At 49.4% G+C, this 13741-nt stretch overlaps 3 protein-coding genes across 5 annotated transcripts in view; 2 read left to right on the top strand and 1 right to left on the bottom strand.

The window, feature by feature from the left end:
- THADA (THADA armadillo repeat containing) overlaps positions 1-5609 on the top strand; it is a 166795-nt gene extending 161186 nt beyond the window's left edge. For all 3 annotated transcript variants that reach the window (XM_032681319.1, XM_032681321.1, XM_032681320.1), the window contains exons 37-38: positions 2977-3143; positions 4267-5609. In XM_032681319.1, the coding sequence (XP_032537210.1) occupies positions 2977-3143; positions 4267-4659 (560 nt within the window). In that variant the 3' untranslated portion in view covers positions 4660-5609. The remainder of the gene's footprint in view (positions 1-2976; positions 3144-4266) is intronic.
- Positions 2762-7963, bottom strand: LOC116783638 (wiskott-Aldrich syndrome protein homolog 1-like). The gene is made up of 4 exons (XM_032681308.1): positions 7942-7963; positions 6837-7830; positions 5621-5711; positions 2762-3113 (listed from the first exon to the last, which is right to left on the bottom strand). The coding sequence occupies exons 1-2, from the start codon at positions 7961-7963 to the stop codon at positions 7172-7174; spliced, it is 681 nt and encodes a 226-aa protein (XP_032537199.1). The 3' UTR covers positions 2762-3113; positions 5621-5711; positions 6837-7171.
- Positions 7964-9127: 1164 nt separating this feature from the next.
- ZFP36L2 (ZFP36 ring finger protein like 2) lies at positions 9128-13219 on the top strand. The gene is made up of 2 exons (XM_032681324.1): positions 9128-9376; positions 9916-13219. The coding sequence occupies exons 1-2, from the start codon at positions 9326-9328 to the stop codon at positions 11317-11319; spliced, it is 1455 nt and encodes a 484-aa protein (XP_032537215.1). The 5' UTR covers positions 9128-9325; the 3' UTR covers positions 11320-13219.
- The last annotated feature ends 522 nt before the right edge of the window (positions 13220-13741 follow it).

Raw genomic sequence — 13741 nt, 5'->3', positions numbered from 1 at the left:
CACAAAGCCAAGGGTATGCAGGCTCTTAACCAAATTTTTTAACCCTAAGTTTTAGCATTATCAAAGTGATGTTGCTTTTTTTTTTCTGGTCTCAATGTCAGAACTGACACGAGTTTGGTCGATCAGTTAAATGGCATCTGCAGTTCACAGAAGGGTGGTTGGCATCTTTTGGGTCAGTGCTGTGTTCAGTCTTCATGTTTTTCCTGTGTGCTATGCTGCCTTTACATGTTTTTCCTGTATTTTTTTTCTCTTTTCTTCTTTGAAGAAAGAAACCAACAACAGCAACCAAAAAAAAAAAAACCAGACTTGCCATTTCCTCTGTTGCAACTTGCAGGATTCTCTACAAGACTGCCATAATCCTTGACCACAAAACTGCCTTTTCCTCTGTGTCATGCTGTTGAAAAACTGCTAGCAAGCAAGTTCAGTCTAAGCAGGACCTCAGCATTACTTGTTTTGCTACCTCTTGGTAGTTTTCAGCATGTTCATGTAATAACAGAATTAGAGGCCCAAGTCTATTTCTTGGTGCATTTCTCAGTAGTCCAGCATTCTCATTCACAAAGAGAGCATCACTGTATTTATACTTAAGGAGTCTAAATCTTAAAAAGGAAGAGAAGGCCCCCAGAAAATAGCAGTTGTATCTATAATCGGTCCTCCAAAGCAACAGCAAACTCAGTAGTGGGAAATACCCTTTTTGGCTGTTAGCTCCCAGCATCCCTGAATTTGCTAAATATTCAAATATAAATAAAGTGACACAAGCAAGAGATCTTATATAAACACTGACAATTGTAGGCATTCATCCATAAAAACTCTGAAGGATCATCAGAACTCAAAAGAGCTGGGTTTAAAGTGTTGCATTTTGTAAACGTTCATAACCAAGATGTTTGTTTCAGGCTCAGAACACCAGACTCCATTTTAATCTCTGTTCTTCCAGCTCTGAGGATGGCTAATATTTCTGATGTCCCTACTGCACTTGAACAAAACTGTTTTTCTACCTGAGCCTAAGCAAATCAAAACAGAGAGGACAACCATCGTGCCCCCATTCTTTAGAGTATCAAACTGGTACCAAATGGGGCACAGCAGTAGAGAAAGCAAGGGTTTTTTTAAAAAAAAAAAATCAAACAAACAAAACAAAAGAAAACAAACAAACAAACAACCCAAAGAAATTCCTGGAAGGAAATGTCAGCAAAATAATACCTAAAAAAATCCATTGCCTGTAATAAGTGTTGCACTGCACCATTGCAAGCTCTCCCTCACAGACAAGGCTCAGGGATATCCTGATACGGTGATAATTCCTGACATGAAGAAAGCAGATTTGAACATTTGATTTTACTGTCTAGCAGAGACAAACTGTATATGTAACATTATTAGTGTCATGAAGAGATTGACTGCCTGCCTTCCTGTTGCTTGTTCAAGGAGATTTCCATTTACCCTCATCTAACTCCAGGATAAAGAAGGGACCATCTGTTCTTTCTCCTTCATTCCCTTCCTTATTATGGTCCTTTGTCCTCATGGTCTCAAATACTAATTCATCCTCCCCAATGTCCTCGGTACATTGCCTGGTCTGTCAAATAACACATACCCATCTTTCCATCGGTCTGTTTTGCCCTTAGATGTTTCCTGCATTTCCATATTTGTTGGCATGCGTGTTTGCTGAATCCTGGTGTTTTACTGTGAGTTTCTTGTCTGTGCCAACGTAGTCCAGGAAACCTGCAGCTGGCCTGAGGCCTCGGGACAGGTTACAGAACAGAGGTCTGTGCTGCAGCTCTGAAAGTGGGTTGTGAGGGATAGGTCTCAGCTGCTCTGTTGTGCCTCTTTTATGTCAGTAGTTGTTTTGCTTCACGAGAAGTGCTTAAGTACAGACAGATACAAAAAGTAAGGTCTGCTTTCCATGTCTATATGGATTTTTACCAAATAGTTCTGACTGTGCTGTCTTAACTGCTTGCAAATTACATCCTTCAAGAATGGCATGTCCTTATGATACCATTATTTAGAGACAGACCATTCAGGGAACATTTTTTCATTTGCTGGTGACTATGGACAAGGATGAATTTTGCCCAAATCCTTTTTACAGTAATAGGGATTTTACAGGGACTTGTTCATTAGCTCTTCCTCTTCCAGTGCTCTTCCCTCATCCCCTTAAAAAAAGAAAAAAAAAGCATTAATGTTACGAGTGGTGAAACTCCTACCTGCGAGCACAGTTGCTGGGAGTTCTCCTGCAAATGAGACTTCTGGCATTTTTATATCCTCTGTTATTGAGGGCAGCCTTAGGACCCACACAGTCAAAACAGCATCTGCCCAAATGAGAGCAGTGAGGAAGTTTAAGGAAGAAATACACTGTGGATGATGGCTTTGTGTACAGTTCTGGCATGGTGCCAAAAACGGTATCGCTATAGCTCTGTGATGATATTGTAAACAGTGTCTGTCTTTCCCTTCTCAAACGTCTGTTCTAAGACTGTCTTTGTTCCTGATCTCTCTTACATGTGTGCGTATATATGTCTGTCTTATATATAAAGAGATTGCACACCAAATAATTATTCATTTTATATCCCAGCCCTTTAAAAAACATATCATGTGTTGTAGCTTTTGAGTTCCAGTGAAAACATCAAATCAGATCTAAGGCATAGCTGTAGTTTTGCAAAAATAGTCACCAGGTAATAGGATCAGGACTGTCTCTTGAGACATTTGTAACAGACATATTTTATATTTAAACCCAAATTAATAAATGTCACTACTTGGGGAGGGAAAAAATGAAGCATCAGCATTTTCAGTTGCTTCATGTATTATTTTGGAATTGAGGAAAGGCCCCAAGTGGCATAGAAGTAAACATTCATCTAACTTATTTGCTGTATAATTCGTCATTCTACATGTGTTTGCATAAATTCAGCATCTGTTTTCCAGAAATCATTTTTGTGCTGATTTTATTTGAAAATGTTTGTGGTCTTGCTCTGTATTCTTACACATATTTTCTCTCAACAGAGTTTGCACTTAGGATAGTGAATGCTCCAATGGCCTTAGATTTAGCATTTGGCATACTGTGTGAGCTGCTCCAGCGGTGGGGGGAGATCCCTGCTGGTGTGCTGATCCTGCTGGAATGGCTGCTGGGAGATAGCGACCTGAAAAGAGATTCGGAGACTTCAGCTCTGGTAATTTTAACAACCAGCTGCTATATCATGTTGGGAGCACTGCATTTCTGCAGTCTTGTGATAGGAATGGAATGGCTTCATCTCATTTGATGAAGCCTGATGATCACTACTGCAGTATTAACTGATTTACAATTAAAAAAAATGCACGTGGATTATATTTAGAATAAAAATAGAGCTTGATACCTGTTTCTTGGCAATATCAGCATAAAATTAAAGAGATCAATAAGCAAACATTGAAATAAACCAAGAGTTACTTCAGAAGTCATTGTTGACTGAAATATTTTGAGGCTGAAATGTATTATTGCTGATGATGGCTTGCCTTGAATTTAATCTGCTGCTGTGGGTGCCAGGCACATGTGGTGTTCAAGAAAAGTGCTCTCCCAACTGCTGGGTTTTCCAGAGTTGGCATTTAAATATTTGGTAACTTTATGCCATCTTACGTACGATTGGTTCTGCACAGCACATGAAACAGCCTTGCTTACATCAGTTACTGTCTTCAGAAGGATTATTTCTGTAAAGAAAAACTTTGCCACGCTGGTTCTGTAAAGCTTAATACTATATAATACGCTGTGCTCTTTTTGTCTTGAAAAGACTGTAAAAATCAAAATGCTGGAAGGTAAACCGGAAGGAGCAGGACCAGCTACATCTTTGAGAAGTTTCTTGACAATTAATATGACCCATGAAATATATTATGGACCTTTTTTTAAGCCTGTGGTTTAGGTATGCCTTTCTAAGTTTCACTGACTGATACAATTTTCCTTTTTCATTTAATCCACTCAAAAAGCACCATGATATAGCAAATTACCATACTGGTTACAGAGAGGTCTCTGTGAAATATAAGACTGTTTCAAGCACATGTTAAGGATTAGGACTAGTATTTACTTCCACTGTTTCTCAAGACTTGTACCATAACTGCCTGATTTTTGAAGGTAAAATTTCTTTGACAAAGTAGTTCCCAAACCTTTAAAAAATGCATGTGAATTTTTACCTTCTTTTTAATATAAAGAAGCGGTTCTGTGACACCTGTTTCTGTATATATCCTCTTTTGTATCTTTTATGATTTTCTCATTATTACGAAACCACAAGTCATTTCCTAATCACTGTTGGTTTTCTTTTTGTTAAGGAAGAAGATGATTATCTGTTTGATAAAGGAGAAGTGAATTTTTGGGCAGAGAAGTTGACTCATGTTAGACAACTGAGTAAGCACCTTTTACAGCTCATATCAATGACTCATCTAACGTTACCGCATCACGGAGAACTGAAGCGACTATCAATAACAGCACTGGACCAAGCCCAGCTCGTTGAACACCACCTTCAAGCACTGCCTCCAGCTCCAGAATTTTCCAAAACTGCAGAATTCACAAGATTGGCTATTCAAAATGAGAGAACATTGCTCTGTCTTAAAATACTGAATCTGCTGAAGTCTGATGATACTTGCAAAAATGAAAATCTGGAAAAGTATGTTACTAAAAGTTCATCCTCAGGGAACATGGACACACTCTCTCAGGGAGACTGAATTCCAGCAATGTTCAAGGAATCAGGATGACTCCAGTAAATCTGCAACAAACTGTTCAGTATTCAGGCTAAAACTACATTTTTATATATGAGTCTATGGATTCATTTTTTTTTACCAGATGTGCTGTGGGAGACTGTTCCTTTTAAATGCATTTGCTAATTTCATTCAGCTGAGCATTGTTTATTACAACCACTGTAGGAAGTAAAGCAGGTAAACCTAATATTTTTCATTCATCCAGGTGCAGGCCACCTGTAGTTCTCTTGCATTTTATCCCATGTTTTACCTCCTGTATCTTAGTACCAAGAAAAGGGGTATTATTTTGGTCTCCTTACAAAATGTAGCATGTTAATTATTAAATTAATATGCTATTTTTGTTTTTAAGTGTTTCTAAAAGAAAAGGAACAAACTGTGACTTTTTTGTTCATGGCAATTTTTAGAGTATATTTCAAATTTTACTGTATTTTCCTCTAGAGGAAGGCAAGGATTTTCACTTTGGTAGTAACCTTGTTTCGCACATGGAAACAGCATTAGTTAGACTTCTGCATGCCTCTTTTTTCCTTTAAATCAAATAATTACGTTCATAAAATGGCTCTAAAACGAAGACCACTGTGTTCAGAACAAAGCAGCTGTTCCATTGCGAACAAAACAGTTTCATCTTTACTTCAAAACCCCTTGTTCTGCAAGCAGGCCTGGAAAGGAAGGTCCTGCTGAGTAGTGTGAGGCCCCTCTGAAGCTACCAGAGGTGTTTCTGTGCTCCAGCCCTTGCTTTTGAGAGATGCTCTCACCGGCATTCAGGTGGGGCGGCTGTGGGGACTGTTCTGAGTGCTTCATGGTGATGCTGTGTCTGAAACACAAACATGCTTGTTGTGCGTTGAAATGTATTTTTCTGGGAACTGAAACTGGGTTTCAGTATGTAAACGAGACATCGAAAATAAATATTGATCTGAAAAGGTTGCGTTACCTTCCCGTAGCCAAGGGCTGTGACTGGCTGTAGCACGGCCGGGCCCCCCACAGTATGGATATGCGTCCCTGTACGCCGTCATTTCGGTCTCCTAGGAAAAAGAACATGTCCAGTGAACGACTGTTTCCTTTCAGCCTCCTCACCTAATTGTGTGTGAGCAGAGTTTGGCCGTAAACGTCGATGACGCGCAGGTAAGGGGTGAGTGTTGCGGCTCAAGGCCCGCAGGTGGCGCCGCGGCACCGCCGTACGCGGGATGGGCCCGTTCCCTGAGAGCCGGGCCGGGCTCAGCCTGGGCAGGGTCGGGTTCCCTTAGTACCGGCGTCCGGCTCAGCCCGGGTAGGCTCAGGCTTGGGCCGGCGCCACTGGCAGTGGCTGCGTGCTGCGGTGCCCGATAGCCGATTGCTGCCCTCTCCTCGAGTTTAAATAGAATCTGCTGTAAATCGAGCTAAGCTGCTGACTTGGATCTAATGGACATCTGAACACTGCACAAAACAAAGTCACTACTGAAAAAAAGATAACAAGTAGTGGCTGTAAGTTTCCAGGATTTGGGGTTACTTATGTAAGTAATTTATGATGAAATTTGAGGCTTTAATAGGCAAAAGGGAAATGTTGGAATCTGAAATGATGTTTCACAGAATGCCCACTACCCAGCTTAATGAGCCACGGTGCAAGTTAGGCTAAAAATTAATTCGTTTGCATCTGGTTTGAGCTCCTGGAGAAGGAACAGCCCAGATTATGTCTGGAAGCCACTCTTAAAAAATAGTCAAGACCTGTACAATTAATTAACAGCTAGCTGCTGGTTTTGCCACATCTTTCCATAATTTCTGAACTAGTGTGGCAACAGCTTTTAATAGTAAGAGACAAAACCAACTTTGTATGTATCAGTTGTGTAACCTCACTCATGTCAGTGGGTAGCACAAGACTATCTAGTAACATTGGCTTTTTAATTTTTTTTAACGGGATAGAATTAAAATGCATATACATAGGTATTTAATACTGGCAAATGAGTAAATGCAGAGGGGTAACAGCATAGTAGTAGACCCAAAGTGACCGTAAAACTTAAGTAATTTGGTGAAGCCTTGAGGACTTGGTTAATCAGTAACCGAACAGCTCAAAAACTCGGTCTTCCTTATCGTGGTGTTAAGATGCAACTGGAACCTCTGTCATCCCGCCTCCGTTTATAGAGAGCAAATAAGAATTATATCAGTGCACATACATTTCACCACACAGTGCTAGTGGCTTGTGTTACTGTGTAACTACTCAATGAAGAACCTTTAAACCCTGTGCAGCGATTGCAGGAGAGGGTTAGCAAAGCGTGATGCCAGAGCGCTTATCGGCCGTGTATTTGATCAGAGTCAGTTTATCAAAGTATTCCTCCCAATGGCGATGACACATTGATCCGTGCATGACTGTCATCGTAAACTGTACTCTCGATTGGCTGGCGGGCAGGATCTGCTGCGAGGTGATGTTTCTCTGGTAGAGATGTGTGGGAGGGTCAGTGCGCAGGCAACTCCGACCGGCCCAGGAGGAGGTTATGGGAAGGGATGCACGTTATCCCGCCCGTCCGCGGCATTCCCGCGCCCCGGAGGCTCCCCGGATGCGGGGCAGGGCCTGTCGCCGGGTCCGGAGCCGTCGCCCCCCCGGCAGAACGGGAGGAGGGGAAGAGGCAGGAACGTGGGATCTGTCCCGGCACTCTTGGGCGGAGGAGCCGCTGCCGGCGGGCCCGGCGGCCGCGAGGGGGCACCATGAGCCCGCCAGCCGCGCGGGCAGCGGGAGGGGCCGGGAGCGGGGGAGCAGGGCCGGGAATGGGGCCGGGAGCGAGGCCAGCCGAGCCGCGTCCAGCAGCAACACCCGCCGAGGGGGGGACGGGCCCCAGCAAGCGGCTAGGACAGGGGAAGGAGCGAGGTTTGGGCTTTCCGCCCCCCCCCCCCCCAGCTCCTCGTCTTTCCCCGGGGGATTTTCGAACTCCGCGGCCGGGCCCGTCCCGCCGTGGGTGACGGCTCGCGGGCAGCGCCTGTCCGGGCGGCCAGGGGGGCGCCCCACGGGAGCCGCCTGCAGCCCCCCCCTCAGCAGCCGCGTGGGAGGAGGAGGAGGAGGAGGAGGGGAGGAAGCAAACGGGCGCGGGAGCCGCGTGGCGGAGGGAGTCGAGTCTGAAACCCCGCAGCGAGGGGTTCTGATGACCCCCTCTCCACCCCGCCGAAGTTTCTTTGCTTTGCAAATGTGTTTTCACAGCGCCGCGCTCTTGCTGACGTGGTCAGGTTTGCACGCTTGGATCTCGCGGGCCTGACATTCCTGCTCGGAAGCTAAAGACGATCAAACACTTCTGCTGGCTTTAGCAGCCATAAAACTTTACACGTTTGCTCGTCTGTGTTCTCCTTCCCATTTGTCCCGGGGCCGAACAAACGCAGGAGGGGACGGGATGGGGGGTGCAAAGGAGCCGCCGCCGCCGCCTTTCACAAAGTCATGTTTGCGCGGCCTTATCGGCGCGGGGGGGGGCGGGGGTGTTTTGCACGGCGGCTCCCGGCCCGCCTTGGACGGCGGCCGGGCCCGTCCCGGGAGGGAGCCCCGTCACGGGAGGGAGCCCCGCTGCGGGCACCGGCCGCTGCCTCCGCCCGGGGGGGGCACCGGGGGCGGCGGGGGGGAGGTGCGGCGGGTCACAGGACCTTGGCGGGGGGTGAGAAGTGAAGGGGGCAAGCGTGGGAGGGAGACGGGGGAGGGGTGCAGGGCGCGGGAGGAGAGAAATGCATAGAGGGGTTGGGTGGGGGTCGTGTATCAGCCCGGGCGGTGGCGGCGTTAACGCTTCGCCTCGCATCCGCGCCTGCCAGCCAACTTCTCCTAAAACTCCAAACAGAAAGAAAAACAAAAAATAAGCACCAAACACGAGGTCCCCGAAAAGAAGGGAGAAGCGGCGGGGCGGGCCGCCCTTGCCCAGCCCCGTCCCGCCGGCCGCATCGGGGCAGCGCGGACCCGACCTTTGTTTCAAACCAATTACGTGGCATAAGTTAATTCTCGGCGGGGCTGGGGGAAGAAGTGTCCCCGGCGCTGCCGCACCCCTCCCGCGGCACCGCGCACCCTCCGCTCCGCGGCAGCCGCGGCCGCCGAGCGCAGGCGGGTCCCGGACCGCTGGCAGGGGTGGCAGCAACGCGAGGGCGCCGGGTCTTTGGAGAGGGACGCGAAGAGGGGCGCCGCGCGGGGGCCAAGCCCGCAGGGCACGGTGAGCGCTGCCTCGGCTGCTTCCCCGCTGCTTCCGCCCCGTCCTACCCGGGCTGCCACCACAGCAGGCACACCTGGCTCAGGGTACCGGGGGCTGGCTGCTAGGCACTCCCTATCCACCAACCTGCTCGGCCACCGCTGCCGGCGCCCTCTGCCAAACTCAGGGCGGCCCGGCCGGCGGGCTGGGGCGGGGCGGGCCCAGCGGGCGGCGCGGGGCGGGCGGAGCGGGGCACCGCCCCCGCGGGCCGCGGGCAGCCGCGTTTATATGGGGGCGGCGCGGGGCGCCGCGGAGTTCCCGCAGTTCGCCCGCTGCTGTGCAGCCGCCGTCGCCGCCTCGGCCCGGCACCCGCCGTCCCGCCGGGAAGGAGTCGGGACCGTTTCGGATCTCAAGCAGACGGTCCCCTCCTATCTAGTCGTGGCTTTTCCAAACCCTCCGAGGACAGCGGGATCATTCGGTCCTTCCTGTATTTCCGACCATTACAGGATCTAGAAATGTCGACGACACTTTTATCTGCCTTCTACGACATTGACTTCTTGTGTAAGGTAGGGAAGACCGTGCTTACCCGGGCGGGATCTGGGCTGGCAATGCCGGGGGGTGCGGGGCGACTCTCCGGGCTGCTGGGGCTGGGGCACCGCGGCGGGGCGGGAGGCCGGGCCGGGCTGGGCCGTGCGGGCGGGTCGCGATCTGACAGCCGGCCGGGGGCCTGGCGCAAGGCTGCGAACCCCTGAATGCCGCCTCGTGGCCTCCCGGCGGCCGCGTTCGGGGCGGGCTGGTCTGCAGCCGTGGGGGTGCCGGGCCGCCCCGTAGCGCCTACCCGCGTGTTGCGCTGCCGGGAGAAACTTTTGAAAAAAGTTGCAGATGCAGCAGAGCCGGTGAAGGAGCTTCTTCCCGGCCCTGCCCTGCCCTGCAGGCGCTGGCAGCGGACGCGCTTTGCGGGCCGGTCGGGTGGCGCGACCCCCGCCCCGACTGCCGCGGCGCGCCTGGGGCGGCGTGGGGAGCCGCGGCGGTGGGCAGGCGGTCACCCGCAACACTCTCTCTCCCCCTGTCTCCCCCACCCCCTTCCCTCTCCCCGCCCCGGCAGACGGAGAAGTCCCTGACCAACCTAAGCAGCATGCTGGATAAGAAAGCCGTGGGGACCCCGGTGACCCCTCCCAGCTCCAGCTTCGCGCCGGGCTTCCTACGGCGGCACTCGACCAGCAACCTGACGGCGCTGGCCGGCGGCTCCAAGTTCCCCAGCCCCACTGGCTCCAGCTCTTCCTCCACCTCCTCCTCCTCTTCCTCCTCCTCCTCTTCGTTCGGCAGCCTGAAGGAGACGGGCTCCGGCGGAGGCGGCGGCAGCAGCAGCCCCACGGCCCTGCTCAACAAGGAGAACAAGTTCCGGGACCGCTCCTTCAGCGAGAACGGCGAGCGCAGCCAGCACCTCATGCAGCAGCTCCAACAGCAGCAGCAGGCGGCCGGCAAAGGGGGCGGCTCCGGCGGCGGCGGGGCCCCCATCAACTCGACGCGCTACAAGACGGAGCTGTGCCGCCCCTTCGAGGAGAGCGGCGCCTGCAAGTACGGCGAGAAGTGCCAGTTCGCCCACGGCTTCCACGAGCTGCGCAGCCTCACCCGCCACCCCAAGTACAAGACCGAGCTCTGCCGCACCTTCCACACCATCGGCTTCTGCCCCTACGGCCCACGCTGCCACTTCATCCACAACGCCGACGAGCGCCGCCCGGCGCCCGGCGGGGGCACGGCCGCCCCCCCGCCTGCCGCAGCGGCCGGGCCGCACCATCACCCGCACCACCCGCCCCCGCACCCCGCCGGCAGCACCGGCGACCTCCGCGCCTTCGCCCCCCGCGACCACCCGCTGGGCGGCGGCGGCTTCGGGCACCCGCGCGGCGGCGGCGAGCGGCCCAAGCTGCACCACAGCCTGAGCTTCTCCGGCTTCTCCGCCCACCACCACCACCACCACCCCCCGCACCCCCACGGCGCCCCCCCGCCGCCACCGCCGCCCGGCGGCCGCCTGGACGCCGCCCTGCTGGAGAGCCCCGGCGGGTCGCGCACGCCGCCGCCGCCCGCCTCCGCCTCCTACTGCGAGGAGCTGCTCTCGCCGCCATGCGCCAACAACGCCTTCGCCTTCTCGGGGCAGGAGCTGGGCAGCCTCATCGCACCCCTCGCCCTGCACACCCAGAACTTCGCCGCTGCCGCCGCCGCGGCCGCCGCCGCCGCCGCCTACTACCGCTGCCAGCAGCAGCCGCCGCCGCCCGGCGGGGGCTGCCCGCCGCCCCCCGCCTCGCCGCCCTTCAGCTTCCAGCCCCTCCGCCGCCTCTCCGAGTCGCCCGTCTTCGACGCGCCACCCAGCCCGCCGGACTCGCTCTCCGATCGGGAGAGCTACCTGAGCGGCTCCCTCAGCTCCGGCTCCCTCAGCGGCTCCGAGTCACCCAGCCTGGACTCGGGCCGCCGCCTGCCCATCTTCAGCCGCCTCTCCATCTCCGACGATTGAGGGGGACGGGGGACCGGCCGGGGGGGCCCCGCGGCGGCCTTGCAAGTAAGTGACCGAAGAAAGCGAAACCTCTCCTTCTTCTCTATTTTTTTGGTGGTTTTTTTTTATATGTATCTGTCTATCTACACCGAGAGCTGAACAAAACGAGAAACAAAGCATTTTGCAAAAGGGCAAATGACACGAACTGAACAAACCTATTTTTATAGAGAGACCTTGGAAGAAGGGGATTTTTGTTTCGGGGTTTTTTTTGTTCTTTGGAGACAAGTTATGATACGCACCAGCAGCAGCCATTCCATCTGTGTTCAAAAAAAAAAAAACCAACAAACTAGCATTAGAAAAGACAGCACCAGAAAGCAACAAACAATCTGGGGAGCGCCGGTTCTGCCTGCCCAGCTCCTCCAAACCTGCAGACACACAGAAAAAGAAGTTACAAACTAGTTTGTGTTTCAATCCAGTTCAAATAAAAACACAGAACATACTAAACCTATAAGCTTTTTTTTTTTTTTTAGGAAAAAAAAGAATCCAACATCCTGCCAAGAATATGCCTTGATAACAACCTTTTTTATATATCTATATATTATTATTATAACAAATGCTAAAACCTTCATTCCAAAGTTTAATATTGGTTCCATTGCCACCACTTAGTGGATGTTTGGCTTAGAACAATTTTTTGTTGTTGCTTTATTTGGAAGCACTCAACTGAGTTTAGTTTGTAATTGTTGGAGAATAACTGCTGATTTTTTTTTTAAATTTTTTTTAGCTGTTTGAGTTGATTGCATGAGTGAGTTCACTGCACACAACTCAATATGAAATTATTTAACTTATTTATTATCTTGTGAAAAGTATACATTGGTAATTTGTTCATACTGTATTTATCGGGTATGATGAAAAGCAATAGATATATATTCTTTTATTATGTTTAAATTATGATTTTCATTATTAATCGGCGAAATGTGGAGTGTGTTCTTTTCACAGTAATATATGCCTTTTTGTAACTTCACTTGGTTATTTTATTGTAAATGAGTAAAATTCTTAATTTAAGAGATTGTATGTAATATTTATTTCATTAATTTCTTTCCTTGTTTACGTAAATCTGAAAGATTGCATGGTTTCTTTATAGAAATCGGTCTCGATGCTGTGGAAGTAGTTTGAGGAATTTCTATGGGTTTTTTAGAATGTAAATGGTTGTAGCCCGTCCGAGTTGAAAAACAAACTAGAGAAGAAAAAAAAAAGAGCAGAAAAAAAGACTGCCTTAGCAATCAGACTTCAAAGTGGCAAATCTAATTCAGACTTGTTTAAAATAACCAAAAAGTATTTTTGTTGCCTAACTCCACCAATCACACTGTGATATAGTCTCAAAGTATGTAGCAATAATTGGGGGTCCCAGTATTATGTCTCACAGTGCCTTTTTGAGGGTCCATGCTTGCCTTAAATATTTCTCAACCAAATAAGTATTTTTCTTAATGCTTGAGATAATTTGAATGTAGGGATGGGTTTTAACTACAGCAAAATTTCGCCACTCTATTTTATAAGAATGGAGGCCATCTTTGGATCTGAAACTTTATACAGTACATGAACATATCTTGTTTAATTGAATTCCAAAATTTGTAATTTTTTTTTTCCTAATGTAGAAAGTTGGGAGTTTTCTAAAACTTTCCTGGACGGTGGATGAATGAGCAGTAGTTTAGTTTTGTTTGTACATAGGTACAGATTGAGCACTATGTACTCTTTTGGACTACTTTAACAGAAGTATGTTTTGAATGTAACTAAAGGATAAGTCAACTTGAGTTGTAATATATTTTTCGGGAGTCAGTTCACTACAAATTGTGTGAGACTGTAAACTTTGTACTGTAAATGTTTTGTAGTTCTCCCAATAAAATTTTTTGGAAAAAAAAAAAAAGCCAAGTAACCCTTCCAACTGCTAAAGCCCTGGCTGCCAGGCAAGGAGTATTTCTTGCTAAACACCACCACCCCCACCAATCACAGATATGTCTAGCTACAGATTAACCAGTTTGCACTGCTGCTCCAGTACACTCCTGCAGCCGTCACTGGTCGGCGGCCAAAGTTAATAAACGCTTCCAGAAGGTTCGGGAATGTCAGTGGTGTACTGTATCCTGCCTTTTTTTTCTTCTTTTTTTTTTTTTTTTTTCTTTTTTTAAAATTTTTTATTTTTAAGAGGATGAAGAATCAAAGGTCTACTGCTTGTAGCGTAACAGCTGGAGTGGAAAAATCTAGTAATGGCATTTATCAATCACATTGCTTAAGGGGCAAAATGAGAGTGCCATTAGCCTTCCTGGCTTGTTTGGGGCAAGGAGGAAATGGCAGTTTGGGTAATAAAAAGGCATAATTAAAGTTTACCCTTTGTTCCTCTTCACTCACAGGAATGCGGACTTCTGCCTCAATGCTCCCATCACCCAGCTGA

Source organism: Chiroxiphia lanceolata, chromosome 3 (genome assembly GCF_009829145.1).
Source record: "Chiroxiphia lanceolata isolate bChiLan1 chromosome 3, bChiLan1.pri, whole genome shotgun sequence".
In the NCBI taxonomy this organism is placed as follows: Eukaryota; Metazoa; Chordata; class Aves; order Passeriformes; family Pipridae; genus Chiroxiphia; species Chiroxiphia lanceolata.
The sequence above is the reverse complement of the archived record's forward strand: the minus strand, read 5'-3'. Positions and strand labels throughout refer to the sequence as shown.

Excerpts from the sequence above, each read along its gene's own strand:
- LOC116783638 (XM_032681308.1), bottom strand. The coding sequence starts at position 7,963 with ATGGCTGCTAAAGCCAGCAGAA. Across the intron at positions 7,831-7,941 it reads GGCTGCTAAAGCCAGCAGAA|CAAAGAAACTTCGGCGGGGT; the intron begins GTGTTTGATCGT and ends ACATTTGCAAAG.
- ZFP36L2 (XM_032681324.1), top strand. The coding sequence starts at position 9,326 with ATGTCGACGACACTTTTATCTGCCTTCTACGACATTGACTTCTTGTGT. Across the intron at positions 9,377-9,915 it reads ACATTGACTTCTTGTGTAAG|ACGGAGAAGTCCCTGACCAA; the intron begins GTAGGGAAGACC and ends CCGCCCCGGCAG.